The sequence below is a fragment of the Amphibalanus amphitrite genome, unplaced genomic scaffold (assembly GCF_019059575.1).
Source record: "Amphibalanus amphitrite isolate SeventyFive unplaced genomic scaffold, NRLGWU_Aamphi_draft 000552F_arrow, whole genome shotgun sequence".
Taxonomy (NCBI): domain Eukaryota; kingdom Metazoa; phylum Arthropoda; class Thecostraca; order Balanomorpha; family Balanidae; genus Amphibalanus; species Amphibalanus amphitrite.
In genome coordinates, this window is record NW_024882046.1 from 175,874 (window position 1) to 197,119 (window position 21,246).

Here is a 21,246-nt window from a genome sequence, read left to right on the forward strand (position 1 = left end):
CCTCAAACGCCATGCGTCGGTTCCGGGGCTGTATTGTCTCTGGGTTCGCTGTGGTGATTAATACAGTACTGCTGTGGACACCGAGAACTGCGTCTACAGGAGAGGACGCGGGAGACCCGCGCCGGGGTGTGGATTGGTCGGTAACGGGACACGCCTGCCTCAGTGGACAACCGGCGAGGTCGGCGGACAACCGGACAGTCTGACGGACAGAGCCGCCCCGGGTCGGCTCGGCAGAGCTACCACACGCGCAATGGCACAGAGTAAACGAGCATTACCTCAAAAACACAGAGAAGGCACTGTCGTAGATAATGCGTAAAGGCATCAGAAAACAGTTACGCAGCTGTCAAACGCACTTTTTTCGGGCCGGGTGACGTCCAACGCAAGCTTAAAAACAATAGATACAACCCATGATTATCTACGTCTACTCAGATGAAATAAAAGTGCTATTATTGTTCTACCAGGTCCCCAAACGCACACGACAAACAATAATTCATATCCGAATCTCGCAGTGTACCGGCCCAATATATCACAACCCCTCGAGCCGAGAGGACCGGCGGCCCTCCCGGCCAATCACATGGGTATCAGACCCGACAACCCCGCGCACAGGACACAGCGACACTTGATCTAGCCCCACCAGCGGCGCTTCTGAGTAAACTTGGCACAGCCGGTCCGGCCGGACGCAGGCACCGAGGCTTCCCGGGCTGAAGCCGTCCGTGGGCCGGTGGCTGAACTGCGCCGACCAGACCGGGAGAACACACGCTAATTACATTCACTGGAAACCCAGAAACGTGACCGTCCGACACGTAAACATCCCAGTTAGGTACAGTATGAACTGAGTTTCGTGTTATTGAACTACGTGGCCGAACTTCTTCCGAGAGAAATCTTCGAATGGACCGCCAGACAGACAGTTCACAGTAACCAGATTGCCGTAAAGAGCTGCGACACAGCCTTCTCCAGTCGCCACAGTTCATAATCACTTCGCCACGGTCCAGGCCGCGCGAACCAGACGCCACCGTCGATTGCACGATTCCGACGGCCGCCGACTGTGTCCCGGAGCAGAGTGTTGGGAGGCGGCGCCGGGGTCCGCGCTCAGTGGCCGGTCAGGTCCCGCTGACTGGCGCTCAGTGGCTGGTCGGAGGCCGCGTCTGACACTCGCACACGATGGCCCGCCGCCCCGCCGGGGTCAGGCACGAAGGCCGGTCACGGGACGAGGTCAGAGACGAGGGCCGGTCGCGGGCCGGGGTCCCACGCGGCGGTCGGTCGCGGGCCAGGGTCCGTCAGTCGGAGCCGCTGCCGGCCGCCGTGCCCGTACCGAACTCACGGCTCAGGGTGGCCAGGTCCCTGCCGGACACAGGAGGTCACGGCGGGGGTCAGCGGGTCTGTATTAGGGGAGGGCCGGTCAGTGCAGGGGGACGGGGTCAGCTGGTCTGTGGCTGTGCTGGGGATGGTCAGCTGGTCTGTGATGGAGGTCAGTTGGTCTGTTGGGGACGGGAGGGAGGCAGCAGCTGACCGACCTCAGACCGGGGACAGTCTGTAGGTCGGCTGTGTCGCTCCCCCTCCCCCCCCCCCCTACCATCCGCGCGCCGCGCCACTGCCGCCGACCGGCGCGCCGTGCAGTCCCAGGATGATCAATACCTCTCGTTTGCCTCAGAAGTTCATCTGCGGCCGGTGGCCAACAAAAAAGTCGCCGCGTCAGCGCTCCAAGTGCAACGCTGCGGTTGGATGGATGTTTTGATTAGTGTGTCGCCCCCCCCCCCCCTGCGCTCGTATTGAAAACGCCAGCAGCAGGAACGGGCTTCTACTGTATGCAAGGCGACAGCACATAACTACATTGCTAATATCCAGCCACAGTCATGGTACTTTTATCTGATAATACAGTCCATGGTCTGCTGGAGTCACAAATTTCACACTTTTGCTGAAACAAAACACACATAATGTGCCAAAATTGGCAAGGATATGCATGCGCTTTCTTTTCTCAACGGAGGAAACAAATAATAATAATAAAAAAAATAGGTTGCATCAACACTACTGGCAGGGCAAGAATGAAATAGAGGTTGAAAACTAATGGCAAAGCCCGACATCTCCAGCGAGTAAAAGCAGTCCACCGACAGTATTCAGCTACACACCTATCCGTGCTTCTATCCTCAGGATACTGAAATCCTTCTCCTCCACGCCACAACCCCCCTCCGGGCTGGACAGGCAACTTTATCTCATGCGGGCTGCTCCCTTGGAGCGGCACCGCTGCTCCCGAGGGAGCGCACCCCGTAGCCGGGTGCAGTGAGTGCCTTGGGGCTGGGTGGCCTGTCCTCTGGGCGGGCTCAGCCCCGGCGACTCACTAGGGTGCCTGCCCAGACCAATGTCTCCCCCTAATTCCTATCATCCTTCCGGCTCTGCAATGGTCTTGTCGACCGAAAGGGCCTAACCCAACAAAACAAACAAACAAAAAACAAAAGTATTCAGCTGGTTTAAAGCGTCATCACAGTCATCAGCATATTGACGTTTGATTGCAGCAGGAAAGACGGGCTATAATTAATCTGATAACGAGACCCCGGTTAAGGCCGGCGCTCACTATCGTAATTGTTTGGACCGTCAGTAGCGCTAAACCCGGCCCCAAATTCCAACTGAGCAATTAACTGAGCCATCAGTGAGCGTTTGCAGGCTCAATTATGAAAGTCAGCACTCGGCAGTCGTCACCGAAGGGATGCTTCACAAATCAAAGACCGATAATTGGCGTCTGACGCTCGTACACAACGTGCCAACGCCAGGAACATTGCGCACGAGTCAACGTCGCTATGACTGACATGTTGACATGAGCAATGGAACATCGAATGCATTTCACATTATGATACATATTTAACATCTTACATAAGCATATTAAGCACGGCCGCATTATCCTGTCAATAGCTTCTAGACTAAATATCAAAACAAACAAACTGGGTATACGAGTATAGTGGTGTCAATCGGAACTTGAATCTTCGGAATTCCGATTTTGTCCAATGTCCAATTCGGAATTCGGTTGGACAATGGCAGCAGGCTTTGGACAACTTTGGACAATCGCTTGCTACACCTCAACATTTTTTAAAAGTAGTCGTGTTTAACATTGATTGGCTATTAGAAAGCTCAGCTTTCGATATGATTAACACTTTTGAGCTTGTAACGGTACATGAAAAGCAAATTAAATAACAGTGTTGAGTGTAAACTATTGCGTAGGTGTCGGACATCTTTGGACAAATGGCTGGCTTGGACATTTTTGGACGGACAATCGACGCAAGCATTGGACATTGGACGGACTTTGGACATATATACGTTTTCTGAAATTGACACCTGACTGGTATTTACTAAAGGGAGCCGTAAAACCTCCACCTCAATGTCAGCAGAACTGGCAGTTGCTGCCTGCGGTAAACTGATAAATTGCTGCGAGACTGCTGGAGGCAGAATATCTAACCGACCACGGTGACAGTATTGGCGGTAAGCGCTGTTGAGTTTTAGCAAATTGTTTCTCGTCGCCTGCTCAGCTGAACAAATGGGTACCCGCGCGGTCCACCGCCGCACGCAGACTGCTGCCGCTTTAGTCACCAAACGGCTCTCGAATCCAATGGAGCACTCTAAACTCTGAGCCCGCCATGCATGATGATGGCCGCCTTTTGACTGGGCGCCGGCGGCCAGCCGCTTCCGACTGCTGGAGAGCGTCTATGGGACGCCGGCCGTGGGCTACAGACGGGCCCATTGCCGACATCTAACGGCGCCCTGCCTCATTGTCAGTCATCGCCGCAGGGCCGGCACACTCCGCCCCGGCCGGGTCGGAGGGGTCAGCAGTCTGGACAGGGCCGCCACCGCGGCAGTGTGAAACCTCCCGACTCCATTCAGCACCCGGCCAGACGGGACGGTTTTGTCAGAGCATACTCTGAGACACTGACTGGAACGGGATACGGTGTCCGGGACACTGTCTTCTAGTTAATCTTCCTATCAAATACCGGAGCACGACGCCGGCAGCATTGAACGGGCTATCGCCCGCTCCTGGCGTGCTAATATAAGGTTGGTCCGACTGCCGGTTCCCAAACGGACGTGCCGCGCCGCCGCGACCGGCGCCCTCCGGTACACCTGATGGGTGCTGTACACTGCAGTTTAGAGTTCAGCAGGCGCGCAGTTACGGCGGCTGGCTGTAGCCACACCTCAGCGCACCCGGTAAACGCTCGGTTCGAGTCTGAAGCAGTTTGGATGCGTGCCATCCAACTTATATCGTATCACTATTACTTGGTGAATGAAAATGAGTTAAAAATCACTGACGAACAGACGATATGTTGTGTTCTTAGATACGTCTACGCGCAATGCGAGAAACATTCCTATGAACGTCTTCGACGGTGACAAGCGTACTTCCATCCACCTACGTATAAATACCGGAACATGAGGTGAAAGCGAATTCAAACTGACCACCGGTAACATATATTATGATACGGGCACCGGAACAGAACAATTATATAGGTATGCTCACTTCAGCGATAAACAAATAAACTTAAAGCAATACTGCAAAACCACGAATATGAAGCGCATAAATTGCAGTAAGTGCTAGTTAAATGACCCAAACGGTTTTTCACCCTTCTTAGCCAAATAATCACGACCCTTAGAACAGTGCCGTGCTCCTACACAGATCGCTTCCTTTGATTACGGAGCGAGCGAAGCGAGCGGAGTCTTTCCTTAGATTAACGGAAATTTCTGAGTATGAGCGGCCGGCCGTGCGGACGCTTTTGCGAGGCTTATCCCTCGCATGTGTAGGGGGGGGGGGGGTCGGATGGACCCCCCCCCCCATGGTTTTTCGCGAATAACTCGCGTAAAAAGCGGCCGATCGCGACGAAACTTTCAGTACCTACCCTCTCATTGATCAATTTTACACCTACCCTGAAAATTTCATGACCCTGACCCAAATGACCTTTGACCTGTGACCTCTTTTCCGAGACCATGTTTGGCCGGAATCGCGATTCCGCGTATGTCGGCTCGCATTAGCCGCGCGTTTGCAAGCTTTTCGTGGTTTCAAACGTTCAAACATGTGATTTGATGTTGCTCCCATGCATTAGAATGGGTGTCAAGGTCACCTGAAGGTCAGGTCAGGTCATTGACCTTTGGTGACCTCGGGTGACCTCGGTTCACTTTTTCGAGTTTTACATGTTTCTAGGCTAGTTTTTGGAGCTGAATTCGAATTTAGCAACCATTTGAACATTTACGAAGTAGTTTTGGTGCCTTCGTAACATGTTACGAAGCTGTCAGAGGCGGTTGACACGTACTACGAATACCCGTCACAGCCCCTACTGGTTGACCTGACCTGACCTGACCCGACCTGGTCTAAATGCTTAAAGACATCATCTGTGATCAAAACTAACACGATATTCGTGATCAGCACCCCGAAAAACCCCTTAGCCGCCACACTTTACGACTTTCTAATAGGTCCCGATTTTCCCGACTTTGGGTCATTGACCTGACCTGGAAGGTCAACCAATGACCTAGGACCTTAAAATTGGGTATCATCGGCTTCCTCTCGTCACGGGCAACACGCTCGTTTTTTCCGCGAAGCTCTAGCTCGATCAGGGGCGAAACGGCAAGGGGGGGGGGGTCCAACCGACCCCCCCCCCCTACACATTAGAAGCTGGCAAACGCCGCACACATGCGAGGGTTATATCTCAGCAACCACTTGACCGATTTACATGCGGTAATTTTTTTAGGGTAGCTTCATTCCTTCTACCAAGTATTGGACTATTCCCGATGCATGTGGGTGACCCCTTATGCACGTGCCACGTGCAAAACGAAGAGGTGTCAGTTTTGTAATTGTTGCAATATCTCGGTAACTACTTGGCCGATTGCGCTCAAAGTTGGCATGTAGGTAGGCACCCACTAGGCACTGCATATCCATGTGCCAGAGTTGGGGTGCTGCTGCACGTGCGCACGTGCAGGGGTCGATTCCAGATCTCGAGAACGGCTGGACCGATTGCGCTCAAATTTGGTACACGGTTACGGAGCAGCTAGTAGGGTGCCGTGCACAAGTCAGTTGGGACCCATTTTGCACGTGCGCATGCGTGCAGAGTGCCGCTTCCAGATCTCGAGAACGGCTGGGCTAATTGTGCTCAAATTTGGCACATCGCTAGAGACCGGTAAGTAGGGTGCCGTGCACAAGTCAGTTGGAGGTATATCCTCGCAATTTCGCACGTGCAAGGCCCACCCTCTCGCTCGCTCCGTTAGTAAAGGGCGTTATACTGGTTTAAGAACAGTTACACGCGTGTCTGGGTGGCCTCACCTGGAGTCGACGGCCGCGTAGAGGTCGGCGCGGCCGATGGCGGCTAGCGTCATGCGCAGCATGGACCAGATACTCTGCGACATGACCTGGTCGGAGCGGCGGCCACTGACGCCGCGGCTGCTCGCCTGGTGCTCCAGCGCCGACAGAAAGTGCTCCACCGCCTCACTGGCGGCGCCGGCGGGCGGCGGGGCGTCAGTGGACGGTACACAACGGCAGGATGTCGGCGGGGCGTCAGCGGACGGTACACAACGGCAGGATGTCGGCGGGGCGTCAGTGGACGGTACACAACGGCAGGATGTCGGCGGGGCGTCAGCGGACGGTACACAACGGCAGGATGTCGGCGGGGCGTCAGCGGACGGTACACAATGGCAGGATGGCGGCGGGGCGTCAGCGGACGGTACACAACGGCAGGATGGCGGCGGGGCGTCAGTGGACGGTACACAACGGCGGGATGTCGGCGGGGCGTCAGTGGACGGTACACAACGGCAGGATGTCGGCGGGGCGTCAGTGGACGGTACACAACGGCGGGATGTCGGCGGGGCGTCAGCGGACGGTACACAACGGCAGGATGGCGGCGGGGCGTCAGCGGACGGTACACAACGGCAGGATGTCGGCGGGGCGTCAGCGGACGGTACACAACGGCGGGATGTCGGCGGGGCGTCAGCGGACGGTACACAACGGCAGGATGTCGGCGGGACGTCAGCGGACGGTACACAACGACAGGATGGCGGCGGGGCGTCAGCGGACGGTACACAACGGCAGGATGTCGGCGGGCGTCAGCGGACGGTACACAACGGCAGGATGTCGGCGGGGCGTCAGCGGACGGTACACAACGGCAGGATGTCGGCGGGGCGTCAGCGGACGGTACACAACGGCAGGATGTCGGCGGGGCGTCAGCGGACGGTACACAATGGCAGGATGGCGGCGGGGCGTCAGCGGACGGCACACAACGGCAGGATGTCGGCGGAGCGTCAGCGGACGGTACACAACGGCAGGATGTCGGCGGGGCGTCAGCGGACGGTACACAACGGCAGGATGTCGGCGGGCGGCAGCGGACGGTACACAACGGCAGGATGTCGGCGGGGCGTCAGCGGACGGTACACAACGGCAGGATATCGGCGGGGCAGCAGGGCGTCACATAACGGCAGGTCACGTCACACAATGGCACATCGCGTCAGCAGCGTCACACGCCGGCGTCACGGCACAGCGTCAGCAGACGTCACAATGTCAAACGCCGTCACACTTCGTCACACCTGACTCCTCACGCCCCGCACAAACTCAAACCGAGAACGAACACCCACTATGAGTACAGACCCTACCAGACGAATCTGTCAGTTCCCTGCTCCTATACCGTGAACACCCGCGCGTCATACAATACTATCACTCGCCCCAACCCTGTGACAGCCGGTGCCGTCAGTGTCTCCAGTCCCCCCCCCCCCCCCCCCACCGGCCCGGCCCGGCCCGGCCCGCGCCGCCGGACGCCGGGGGTCGCTCACCGGTTGGCGTTCAGGCTGCGGCAGCTGATGCCCAGGTTGAAGCGCGCCCGGATGAAGCCCGGTGAGAGCTGCAGCGCGCGACTGTACGCCGACACCGCCTCCTCGGGCTTGTTACCGTTGGCCAGCGTGGCGCCCAGCTTGTTCCATAGCTGAGCGTTCTGCAGGCGGGAGGAGACGAGTGAGTGGTGAGACATCACACGGCGCGGCGGGAGGAGACTAGTGAGCAGTGAGACATCACACGGCGCGGCGGGAGGAGACGAGTGAGCGGTGAGACATCACACGGCCGGCGGGAGGAGACGAGTGAGCAGTGAGACATCACACGGCCGGCGGGAGGAGACGAGTGAGCGGTGAAACATCACACGGCCGGCGGGAGGAGACGAGTGAGCGGTGAAACATCACACGGCGCGGCGGGAGGAGACTAGTGAGCAGTGAGACATCACACGGCGCGGCGGGAGGAGACGAGTGAGCGGTGAAACATCACACGGCCGGCGGGAGGAGACTAGTGAGCAGTGAGACATCACACGGCGCGGCGGGAGGAGACGAGTGAGCGGTGAAACATCACACGGCCGGCGGGAGGAGACGAGTGAGCGGTGAAACATCACACGGCGCGGCGGGAGGAGACTAGTGAGCAGTGAGACATCACACGGCCGGCGGGAGGAGACGAGTGAGCGGTGAAACATCACACGGCCGGCGGGAGGAGACGAGTGAGCGGTGAGACATCACACGGCCGGCGGGAGGAGACGAGTGAGCGGTGAAACATCACACGGCCGGCGGGAGGAGACGAGTGAGCGGTGAGACATCACACGGCGCGGCGGGAGGAGACGAGTGAGCGGTGAAACATCACACGGCCGGCGGGAGGAGACGAGTGAGCGGTGAAACATCACACGGCGCGGCGGGAGGAGACTAGTGAGCAGTGAGACATCACACGGCCGGCGGGAGGAGACGAGTGAGCGGTGAAACATCACACGGCCGGCGGGAGGAGACGAGTGAGCGGTGAAACATCACACGGCGCGGCGGGAGGAGACGAGTGAGCGGCGAGACATCACACGGCGCGGCGGGAGGAGACGAGTGAGCGGTGAGACATCACACGGCGCGGCGGGAGGAGACGAGTGAGCGGCGAGACATCACACGGCCGGCGGGAGGAGACGAGTGAGCGGTGAAACATCACACGGCGCGGCGGGAGGAGACGAGTGAGCGGTGAAACATCACACGGCGCGGCGGGAGGAGACGAGTGAGCGGTGAGACATCACACGGCCGGCGGGAGGAGACGAGTGAGCGGTGAAACATCACACGGCGCGGCGGGAGGAGACTAGTGAGCGGTGAGACATCACACGGCCTCCGGAATTGTTGAAGACTAAGAAACTCGACACATTTCCTGGCCATTGTCGATGACCAATCCAGCCCTCAGGCGTCCAGAATTATGACCAATGATCAGTTCTTAATTACCGATACCGTCACCGGCCAACCCTTTCGGTGGAGCTTTCTTGGTTAAATGTCAGCGGCCCTAGTCTTATTTGTGACGCTGCGGCCTGCCGGCTGTGCTGCGCCCTGGGAGGGGATTGTTCACCAGCTCTGCGGTGGATGTTTAGCAGCCGACTCAGCCTCATGCCTCAGCCGCCAACTGCCGTAAGATACGCTAGTGAAGGCGCCATGTCACCTAAGAATGATGTGCTAATGCAAGACGCTGAATGTCTCACGTATTCCAATGCCTACCTATCTGTCGCATATAACCAAGATGACCGCCCAGAAAACAAACAATTTAACAATAACTACATTCGAAAGGGATTGCGCCAGATTCTGTCAGAGCTTAGTAGCTTGAAAGCAAGCTGAAAGTAATTAGAGATGCGGCTCATCCCTACTAGGAAACCAAGCATAGAGCATGCACAAACATATCCCTGAAAGATTTTTTTCCACACCGCATCACGCTATCATTATGGCCAATGCTTCAGCGAAACCATGATAATCCACTTCTTTTGCAAAAGTTTGCATTTGATGATAATTGAATGCAGGGAACTGCCTCAGATGTTTATACCAGTACCAAGAACCATCTCTCCCCCTCCCTTTGCCTCTGTGTGTGCAGAAACCGAGCACCTCCGGCTGGACACTGAGGGCGGCACTGAAACAGCCGACGGCGGCTGAACGACGACTCACCTCCGGCTTAACGACTCACCCCCCGCTGAACTTCGACTCACCTCCGGCTGAACTGCGGCTCACCTCCGGCTGACCGACGACTCACCTCCGGCTGAACTGCGGCTCACCTCCGGCTGAACTGCGACTCACCTCCGGCTGAAGTGCGACTCACCTCCGGCTGAACTGCGGCTCACCCCCCGCTGAACTTCGACTCACCTCCGGCTGAACTGCGGCTCACCTCCGGCTGAACTTCGACTCACCTCCGGCTGAACTGCGGCTCACCTCCGGTTGGACACTGAGGGCGGCGCTGAAGCAGTCGACGGCTCGCTCGTAGTCGCCGGCCATATGTAGCAGCACGCCCAGGCCGCACTGGACGTCCGCGTCGGGGTCGGAGGGCCGCAGCCGTGCCGCCTCCAGAAACTCGGCCTGCACCGCGCCGTGCGTGTCACTGGGGGGAGCCAAGGGGCAGGGGAGTCAGTACCGGCGGCCCGTAGGTGTCAATGGGGAGGGGGAAGGGAACAGGGGGGGGGGACAGTACCGCACCGCGTGTGTCATTGGCGGGACGGGGGGAGGAAGGAGGGAGTCAGTACCGCACCGCGCGTGTCATTGGCGGGACGGGGGGGAGGGAGTCAGTACTGCGCCATGTGTGTCATTGGGAGGGACGGGGGGAGGGAGTCAGTACCGCACCGTGTGTGTCATTGGGAGGGACGGGGGGAGGGAGTCAGTACTGCGCCATGTGTGTCATTGGCGGGACGGGGGGAGGGAGTCAGTACCGCACCGTGTGTGTCACTGGGAGGGGCGGGGGGAGGGAGTCAGTACTGCGCCATGTGTGTCATTGGGAGGGACGGGGGAGGGAGTCAGTACTGCGCCATGTGTGTCATTGGGAGGGACGGGGGGAGGGAGTCAGTACCGCACCGTGTGTGTCATTGGGAGGGACGGGGGGAGGGAGTCAGTACTGCGCCATGTGTGTCATTGGGAGGGACGGGGGGAGGGAGTCAGTACTGCGCCATGTGTGTCATTGGGAGGGACGGGGGGAGGGAGTCAGTACTGCGCCATGTGTGTCATTGGGAGGGGGATGGGGGTCAGGGGCTGCCCGTGTAACATGATTTTTGTTTTCTAAATGAAGCCGGTCATGTTCTAAAGTTAGGAGACAACAGCGCTACGCTGAACTGTTTCCGGGACATTGGCGAGAAACACAGCCGGCGGGTGGGCTCTGTCCCTAGCCCCGCCAGTGAGCGGCCAAATAGCTGGGCCACCTCACGTAACGGTACTGCACCGGGCTCCCAAGGATCAGACCATAAAGGCTGCAGCTATAGGATGGCAGCAGCTGACATTAATTCGAAATGATACCTTCCCAGCATTGAATAGCACTAAAAACGTGGAAACTATTTCCAAATATTGTTCAGACGGGGCAGCAGTATTAAAGCCGGGGTTCGATTGTTGTGAGCTATTTCCGGCATTCAAACCACGGCAGCGACATATGAGAGCTCTCAATAGACCATACACAGCTAATACGACGGAGGCATCGTTGACCGATATTTCTGCCTCTGAAAGCGGAGCTGGCTCGGGTCGTATGGCGGCCAGGCGTGTGCTCGGGCCGGGCCGATTGTGTTCCGGGAGAGGCGCCCCCGAACCGGCGCGTCGGTGATAGCTCCAGTAGGTACCTATCCCTGACAACAGCACGTGGCGGCCGGTCCCCGGGAATCGCCGGCGCCGGCTCCGGGAACGCTGAGAGGATACGAGCGCTCCGCTGAGCTATTGCTGGGCCGGCCAGGAGAGAATATGTAGGAGTGAACACGGTACATACAAATCGGGTGCACAGCTGTACACAGCAGACTGAATCAGCATAGAGACCGTGTAACGCTGGCACATGCCGCAAACAGGGAGAACACGGCAAAATAAACTATCCACAAGCTAATCAGTTATCATCGTGCGGTCTACTTGCTAACACATCAGGATGCCAAAGACTTAGGGTCTGTTCCAGTCGCACTTCCTAACGCCTCTAAACTCCTCCAAGAGCAAAATAGAGGAGGTTGGAGGCGGAGCAGGGCCTCCTTGGCTTTAAAGGGGCTAGAATTGCCACTGGAACAGGGAAGCAATCTTGGAGGAGTTTAGAGGTGTTAGGAAGTGCGACTGGAACAGACCCTTAGACGAAACTGCTCCAAGATCATAGTACTTACTACGCATAAAGGACACGCGATGAATATACACACGTTATATGATGATTTGCAAACGAGTGCCTTCAGCAGTCGGTACATACGAGACTGCACAGTGAACACGGTGCAAGTGCAAACGACCCTCATCGTTCGGTACACGCTGGCGACGGTCCCCGCACTAAGCACACGCCGCCACCGCCGTGTCGGCGAGACCGGCCCACGGAACACGACTGCCTCTATCTCCCATACCACAGCGACAAGGAAGGTGCCGGGACGGCGGTCCTGGGCCGATCGCACTCACCCGCCGAGCAGCGACGGCTGGAACACGGCCGACGGGTGGGTGGCCGACGTGTCCACCTTCACCAGGTGCTTGTACTCGGAGTGGTGGCGCAGCCACTCCTGCAGGCCGGCCGAGCGGCGCCGTCAGAGATGGGAGGGTCAGCGACACCCGGAGCTCGCGGGGACACACTACGACTTCACACAGACAGCTACAAGTGTACGGTTATACCCTACCCCAGACGTATAAGGAAGTAACCGAGGGTTTGTGTTCAATAGTAAAAAACACTATTCGTTAAAATTGTGTTTAATAAAAACTGAGTTCCCGGACAATTTTGTAAAAGTAGCCAATAGGCATACTGGGATAGCAATTATGGAAGCGCCTAGGACACAGACAAGAAGCTAGCTACCATACCATCGCAACTGATGAATAGCCTCGGATGCCATAGATAGATCTAATGTAACGTAGATATCTCAGGGGCTACAAAGGAGCACCCTGTGTTCGTATATCACTGTCTGCAGGGCTCGCTGCGGCCGCCGCTGGGACACCTTGTGCCAGTGACTGTTACAGGGCCCGCTGCAGACGCCGGTACTGACCCGAAGCGCGGCGCACGCCTGCAGCGGGTACGACTAGTGTAATACTGGTGTAATACTGGTGTAAAACTGACCCGGAGCGCGGCGCACGCCTGTAGCGGGTACGTCTGGTGTAATACTGGTGTAATACTGACCCGGAGCGCGGCGCACGCCTGCAGCGGATAGGACTGGTGTCATAATGGTGTAATACTGGTGTACTACTGACGCGGCGCACGCCTGCAGCGAGTACGACTGGTGTAATACTGGTGTAATACTGGTGTACTACTGACCCGGAGCGCGGCGCACGCCTGCAGCGGGTACGACTGGTGTAATACTGGTGTAATACTGGTGTACTACTGGTGTAACACTGACCCGGAGCGCGGCGCAAGCCTGCAGCGGGTACGACTCGTTGGTGTAGGAGGCGGCCAGAGCCATGTAGGCGCGCAGACAGCCCGGGTCCAGCTCGATACACCTCCGCAGTGCCGTGATGGCCGCCGGGTCCTGACGGAGAACAGACCAGCACAGGGGTCAGCAGGGTCGGAGGGAGGGAGGGGTCAGTGGGGTCAGCATGGGCGGGGAGGGGTCAGCGGGGTCAGAGGGGCCGGAGGGGTCAGAGGAGCGGGAGGGTCTGATGGGTCAGCAGGGGTCACAGGGGTCGGAATATTGGAGAACGGGGGACGGTGAAGTAACCAGTCAGACGTGACCCATCAGGGGCCGATGACAATGCGACTTATCCATCATAAAACACGGGAAATTAAACCTGACAGCATACACCAAATCAAAGCAGCAAGATTACCAATGTTTGCCACATGAGAGAAACGGATGTGAAAGCGTATTTTGTCCGCTGATAGGGCCAACAGAACGATGATGATAAGACATGAATAATGTAAGCCTCACTAGCGACCTTGTGGAAAAGTCAGCGGCAACAGCATACAAGTGAACTCATTCCCTGTGCTTGTTCATATTTTAGAAGCCGTTGGCTTTATGAGACCACGTTCGCTCGAGAACGGCCATTGAGGAGACGATTCATTGGCCATAAAGCTCGCCGGGCCAGGGCACCCTTATCTGGCGGAAGACATGTCCGACCGGGTCCGACCAGTCGCCACTGACAGGGACCGGGGAGGGACGCCTACTCAGGGCCCGGGGAGGGACGCCTACTCGGGGACCGCCGCCGGCTTCCGGCTCCACTGACAGACCTCCGGAGAATGGCGACACCAAGGCAAGGCAACGAAATACGGACATTTCATCGCACATCGCACGTACGTACTGTCAATGACACTGAGTGACATCGTTTGACTTTGGCTAATGAGTTCATCTGGTTCATTTTACTTCATTTGAAACAGTCAGTTTTCTAAGCACATGCTAGCGATATACATTGGGCTCTACAGAGAGAAGTTTCGCAAAGCGCATTCAACATGCGGTGGCAATACTTGAACTTTCCAAAGCTGTGCAGAACTAAACCTGGTGGCGATTGGAGAGGCAGTCACTGCTAAGGGTCCTTCGACTGGTTTTACCGCTCACCCGTCTCCGTCCCTCCTATCCCGAACGGGCAGAGAGTAAACCATTCGCCTCCCTCTCTCTCTCTCTCTCTCTCTCTCTCTCTCTCTCTCTCTCTCTCTCTCTCTCTCTCTCTCCCTCTCTCCCCTGCCCACCTGTTCGTTTTCGGCCAGGCTGGTGCCGAGCAGCTGCCAGGCCAGCGGCGACTCCGGCTCGCGCTGAGCGGCCGCCTCGAAGCAGAGCACGGCGCCGGGCAGGTCGCCGGCCGCCAGCCGCCGCTGTCCCTCCGCCAGCGGGTCCGGGTCGTCACGGAAACGGTTGTCCGTGTCAAACTGGTACTCCTGTGCACAGGGACAGGGCGGGTCAGACGGGCAGGGGAGAGGGACTGAAGGCAGGGCACGAGGCGGGTTACACGCTGGGGAAGATATCGCGGCGGTGCGGGTCAAACGCTGAGGGTACCGGGGCGGGGCACACGCTGAGGGGAGGGTACCGGGGCGGGGCGAGGGACGGTCAGTCGGTGAGGGTACTGTCTGGAGATCGGGGCGGGTCAGAGGATAATAAACTGCAGCGGTTGAGTCCCGCCACTCGCTGAGCCGGGGCCGGGCCGCCGAGACACGGACAGAACTCGACGGCCGATCGGTAAATCGGGTGTCCGAGGCGACAACGGCGCCCATTTATTACCTGTGTGTCCAGCGTCAATAGCCGGTAACAACCACGCGGTTTAGTGGCTCAGTGGATAAAGTGACCTCCGATCATTTATCGGTGGACGAGAGTTCGAGACTGAGAGGAGGCACGTCGATTGACCAATGGAGTTCCAAGCCAGCTGCCAGCTGGGGAGAGGCCTGCGCTCGACTAGAAATGACCGTCCCGTTGTCTAAAACGCAGTGGGTGTAACTTTTCATTAAAGCTGACGTATTCAGCGCAGCAATGTCGTGCTGTGGGTCCGTGGTGTCACACAGCGAGGGGTGAGGTGGGTCCGTGGTGTCACACAGCGATATCGTACTGTGGGTCCGTGGTGTCACACAGCAATGTCGTGAGGTGGTTCCGTGGTGTCACACAGCGATGTAGTGAGGTGGTTTCGTGGTGTCACACAGCAATGTCCTAAGGTGGTATCGTGGTGTCACACAGCAATGTCGAGCTGTGGGTCCGTGGTGTCACACAGCGAGGGGTGAGGTGGGTCCGTGGTGTCACACAGCGATATCGTACTGTGGGTCCGTGGTGTCACACAGCAATGTCGTGAGGTGGTTCCGTGGTGTCACACAGCGAGGGGTGAGGTGGGTCCGTGGTGTCACACAGCAATGTCGTGAGGTGGTTCCGTGGTGTCACACAGCGATGTAGTGAGGTGGTTTCGTGGTGTCACACAGCAATGTCCTAAGGTGGTATCGTGGTGTCACACAGCAATGTCGAGCTGTGGGTCCGTGGTGTCACACAGCCATGTCATGAGGTGGGTCCGTGGTGTCACACAGCAATGTCGTGCTGTGGGTTCGTGGTGTCACACAGCAATATCGTGCTGTGGTTCCGTGGTGTAATAACCGCACAACGGCTGGACCGATTATTTGACTTTTTCCCATTTGATTTTCATCATTTTGACTTTTTTGCCGTTTTTTTTTTCACTTTTTGTCTTTTTGACTTTTTGCATTTTAGACTTTTGGACGCTTTGACTTTTTGCCATTTGACTTTTTGACTTTGAGCGTGATGGGGTCGTGTCGGGTCGGGTCGTGTCGGGCCGGGTCGCGCATACTCAGATTTTTGCCTTAAACACGAAAGAACTCGCTCGCTCGCTGCGCTCGCTCGCTCGTAATTAAAGGAAGACTGCCACCTTCAAAAAGTTTTCTCAGATCGGCCTATCATTTATTCCCTGGACAAAACAAAATTTTAGAATTCACCTGACAAAGTATCATCACGTGAATCGCGAAAAAAATTGTCGATTATCATACAATTATCAATCGGTTAATGTCTAGCGACAATGTTTACACATCACTAGACTTCAAGGCAGGGATGCGGAGCCGGAGCCGGAGTCGGAGCCGGAGCCGCCGGAGCCGGCATATTTTGCCCGGAGCCGGAGCCGGAGCCGGAGCCGTGAAACAATATAGCCCGGAGCCGGAGCCGGAGCCGGAGCCGCCAAAAAAGGGGGCGACTCCGGCTCCTTTTTATTTTTTGAAGAGGAAAAAAATAATTGACCTATTTCGGATTGACAGCACAAGGCAGTAAAACATATGGTACTTTACTTACGTCATGGGCCATCAAGTGAATGAAAAAAGCCGAATATCCCCAGTATCCCACAGTACGCAATCAACTTCTTGTCTGCTCCTCCCCCCCCCCACGTCTACCGCATCCCCAGAACATGAGGACCGGTCATCAGGTGACGGCCATTGTTTTCAAGCCAGTGCAGTGGACTGCGACTCCCAGCACCGTCTCTTCCCCTCCCCCCACCCCACCCCACCCCACCCCACCCCCACTCCCACCCCCAATGCACCCGAGACTGGTGTCAGCTTACGATGGTTCAGTGAACTCCAATTCGCGGCGACTGCGTTTCCAATGCCATCGCTTCCTAGTCCTTTGTTTTGCCAGTTCTCTCCGAGTTGCGTTTGCGCGGGGACGCGGTGAGCCGGTCATGGCAAAGAGTAACGCGTATAACCAATCCAATTTTTCTTCCACCCGTATTTGATTGATTGCATAGGGGATGTACTGAGTCGGAGCCGGAGCCGCCGGAGCCGGAGCCGCCGGAGCCGGACCATTTTACTCGGAGCCGGAGCCGGAGCCGGAGCCGCCACAACATTTCACCCGGAGCCGGAGCCGGAGCCGGAGCCGATTTTTTTCTCCGGAGCCGGAGCCGGAGCCGGAGCCGTCTGAAATTTCCACGGCTCCGCATCCCTGCTTCAAGGTCATAAGATTATTACATTTTATTTGAAAAAGTAAGGTATTTTATGATTTACTAATATATGATTTCATAAGAAATTGGCCATGTTTAATTTATTTTGCATTTAAGTTCGTAAAACATTTAAAAATCATGGCTCATTTGGAATGGGTCTGGCCCATGTTAAACCCCATTTCCCACACTTTTTTGGAAAAAATGAACTACTGAATATATAAGTTTAACTTTTATTTTGACACTCCAAAATTCTTCTCTGATCTCGAAACAATCAAAGTTTTGACAAATATTTACCAAAAGATAAGAAAATTCATGTTTCAAAGTTATCGATAAACAGTAGAGATGTCGGTTTTCTTGGACTAAAAAAATGGCATCAAACTGAACTTTGGTCTCCGATTTCTCGCAAACGGGTTCGAATTTCGGAAAACCGACTTCAGTCTGGGACATAGGTGGCTCAGCTCTAGTGAAAACCGTTTTGTGGAAAAAAGGTGGCAGTCTACCTTTAACCCTATGGCGTTGCATGGAAAGAAATGAGTTCAAACTGCCTCGAGCCCCTCTAACATTGAGAAAGTTCCAGCGCCAGTGCTCCCACATGTAATAATAACCTGTGAATCATTTTCATTTTATTACTTAATGGATTCGCTCATTAAAATATGTTCATTTCTTTTAACCAAATTTCTATAAACCCAGCGCGTTGGATGCTGGACCAGTCAGCGATGACCGTACAGAGACCAGAGAGCGTGAGTGGACGGAGGGGACCGCGTCCAGTCTATCGGGCACGTTTAAACTTTCAGATAAAACTTTGCCATAGCACTGGAATTGCACGATGGGGCAGTGGTGACCCGGGAACGTTTGAAAAGTTGATGGGGCAGGTTGAAAGTTGAGGGGACAAAAATTGCAACTCAAAATTTTGAAATTATCTCGTCTTTTGTATTTTTTACTTTAAGTCCATTGACGTCATTTAAGCGTTAATCACATAGTATTTTTTATTTTGAGGTTTTGGCTTTTCACCAGGGCCTCCTCTCAGGGGCGACACTTTCCGAAAATTATTGGTAGGGCTCTAATGTAAATTTTTGCCAATTCAAAGCGATTCTTTCCACGCAACGCCATAGGCATAATGTTAAATTTCCAAAATTATTGGTAGGGCTCGGGCCCTACCATGCCTATACAAAACGACACCCATGCCTCCTCTAACATGTTAACTGCGGGAGCTGCAGCCCCCGCAGTCATCCTCCAAACTGGTCACTGAGGGGTACCTTAGTCATTTTTTAGTCTTAGACGTTTTTGGTAGGGGTTACCTTAGTCATTGCCCGTGATCGGGCCCCCCAGTCAAAACTGCTTAGAGGAGGCACTGCTTTTCACCCTCTCCCATGGGGGAGGGGCTGCCGCCGCCCGGTGCTCCGCGCACCACGGACGCCACGCGAGCGCTGCTGGCGCGGCGGCGCGCACTGCTCGGCCCGCGCGCCGAGTATACGGTGGTGAACCGGCAGTGTCGAGCGGCCATCAGACGTGACCACGCGGCATACTATGCTGACCAGCTGCGTGAGGCAAGACCGGCGAGGATGTGGACAGTGCTGCGGCCGGTGATCGGGGCGGGGAAGAGTGCCACTGCTGCTGCGCCAGCGTGCACGCCGGAAGCGCTCAACGCGTATTATGTGAGCGTGGGCCCCACCACCGCAGCCAGCGTCCCTGCCCCGCTGCTGCGGACCCCGGTACCTGTCAGAATCCCTCGCGTACTCACATGTTCCTTACAACTTCAGTGGGTAGGGTACGTTGCGCTGTATAATATTTTTCAAAAGATGAAAAGATCGATGCTTCGACTTTTACCCTTTTGACTTTTTATTTCAGACTTTGACTTCGACTTTTCTATTTTATACTTTTTTCATTTTTTGACTTTTTGTCCTTTGACTTTTACCCGTTTTGACTTTTTGCTTTTGACTTTTGACTTTATTCCGTTTTGACTTTTTTGTCTTTTGACTTTTACTCGTTTTGACTTTTTGTCTTTTGACTTTTTTCCGTTTTGACTTTTATCCTTTTGACTTTTTGCATTTTTGACTTTTTGTCTTTTGACTTTTACACGTTTTGACTTTTTGCTTTTGACTTTTTGTCTTTTGACTTTTTTCCGTTTTGACTTTTATCCTTTTGACTTTTTCATTTTTGACTTTTTCATTTTTGACTTTTTGCATTTTTGACTTTTTGTCATTTGACTTTTTGCGTTTTTGACTTTTGCACATTTTGACTTTTTGCTTTTGACTTTTTGTCTTTTGACTTTTATCCGTTTTGACTTTTATCTTTTTGACTTTTATCCCGTTTGGCTTTTTGCACTTGACTTTTTGTCTTTTGACTATTTGTCTTTTGACTTTATTCCTTTTGACTTTTTGTCCGGTTACCGGAACAGACCTCTCCGTGGTGGGTTCGGGGGGCGACTCTGTGTGTCCTGGGAAAGGGGATGGATTCTGGCAATCTGATTTTTTTCGGACACATCGCTAGTATTGTTTCCGAATTATCTGTTCTTGTTTGCTCCCAACGTATATCCATCCACAATGCCATAAATAGAATTGTGTTGAAGTACCAGATCGAATCGACGCACATTTTGTGAACAAAGGTAAGGCGTTAACAGCCATTACTCTCATCGTTTTTGGATTGTGCAGTGCGCACTTACATCAGATAAAGATGTATGTTAGGCATATAACCAGTGTGTGTTGTGGTCTATTGTTTACACGAGTATAGTCTCTGTACATGAATAGTGAATAGCTGTTTTTCATGCAGCGAAATTGTTCTTGTTTTGGCTGTGCGAATTCCGCTTCAAAACTTTGAGTTTAATTGTTATTATTAGCTGCAAATAGTACTAAAAGCTACTCGGTAGTTTTTTCTGAAAGCAGCTCAAGACGGTGGCGTAAATTCGTCTCATTTGCTCACGCCGAAAGTTGAACAGTCGCCTTTTATGTTTCGCTGGCAGTGAAGTTAGATGTAAGGCCACGCTCCAATGTGCTCTTTATGTAGGTATTCTGCAGGCACTCGACCGCTAGGAAAGGCACGAAGCTCTCTATTGAACACCTCGCCCTGACCAAAGTTAAGCGTTGTTTAATTTATTTTACTTTATTTATTTTATACCCAAAGTTCAAAGTTCAAAGCCCACACTAAGGGATGCATGTTTGCAACTCCCATACAGCCACCGCTTGGTCGGAACTCACCAGTTTGGTATAGTAACAGCCTTTAGTGAAGTATTTAACACATCACCCTTCCCTCGGACACAGGCCGCCTCGCCGAGCGACCTCACCGGACCTATACTGACCTGTACCGGCAGGCCTCACCAGACCTGTACTGACCTGTACCGGTCTGTACCGATCTCAGCCGACCTGACCCGACCTGTACCGCCTACCGACCTCACCCGGCCTGACCCGACCTGTGCCGACCTCACCCAACCTGACCCAACCTGACCCGACCTGACCCGACCTCACCCAGCCTGACCCGACCTGTGCCGACCTCACCCAACCTGTACCGACCTCACCTGACCTGTGCCGAACTGAACTGGCCTCACCCGACCTGTGCCGACTTCACCCGATGTTATCCTGTCAGGAGCGGACCGGGCCGTGTCTGATTGTCGATTCCGTTGCCGCAGTCGGTCGCTCTCCCAGTAGTGCTCTGGGAGAACGACAGGCGGCCAGCCTGAAGGTGTGCTGAGTGGACGGGCTACCTGCAGTGGAGCCAGGCCCAACGGTGAACACACGCGCATGGTTTGAAGAGAGACGTCCGCTTCGCGGACCATCGATATTCCAAGACTTCCGTTTTCCGTTTTCAAATTGCTCTATTCGGTAGCAATTGCGTGCTTCGTTTTCAGAGAGTGATACTTTGCTGGGGCTCTGCGCCATCATTTCCATTCCAGAAGACCATCAATACCGAGGACTGTTACTGAAGCCGTCCGTCCGTTTGCGGTGCGATCATACTGCGATGTCTTCTGAT

At 54.9% G+C, this 21,246-nt stretch overlaps 1 protein-coding gene across 1 annotated transcript in view; it reads right to left on the reverse strand.

Moving 5' to 3' along the window:
• Nucleotides 1-15: 15 nt before the first annotated feature.
• The window catches only part of LOC122393756 (peroxisomal targeting signal 1 receptor-like), a 50,838-nt gene continuing 29,607 nt past the window's right edge, over nucleotides 16-21,246 (reverse strand). The window contains exons 8-14 of the mRNA XM_043390088.1: nucleotides 14,567-14,752; nucleotides 13,287-13,415; nucleotides 12,367-12,464; nucleotides 10,192-10,357; nucleotides 7,780-7,937; nucleotides 6,284-6,448; nucleotides 16-1,341 (exon numbers count right to left, since the gene is read on the reverse strand). Of these exons, the coding sequence (XP_043246023.1) occupies nucleotides 1,278-1,341; nucleotides 6,284-6,448; nucleotides 7,780-7,937; nucleotides 10,192-10,357; nucleotides 12,367-12,464; nucleotides 13,287-13,415; nucleotides 14,567-14,752 (966 nt within the window). The 3' untranslated portion in view covers nucleotides 16-1,277. The remainder of the gene's footprint in view (nucleotides 1,342-6,283; nucleotides 6,449-7,779; nucleotides 7,938-10,191; nucleotides 10,358-12,366; nucleotides 12,465-13,286; nucleotides 13,416-14,566; nucleotides 14,753-21,246) is intronic.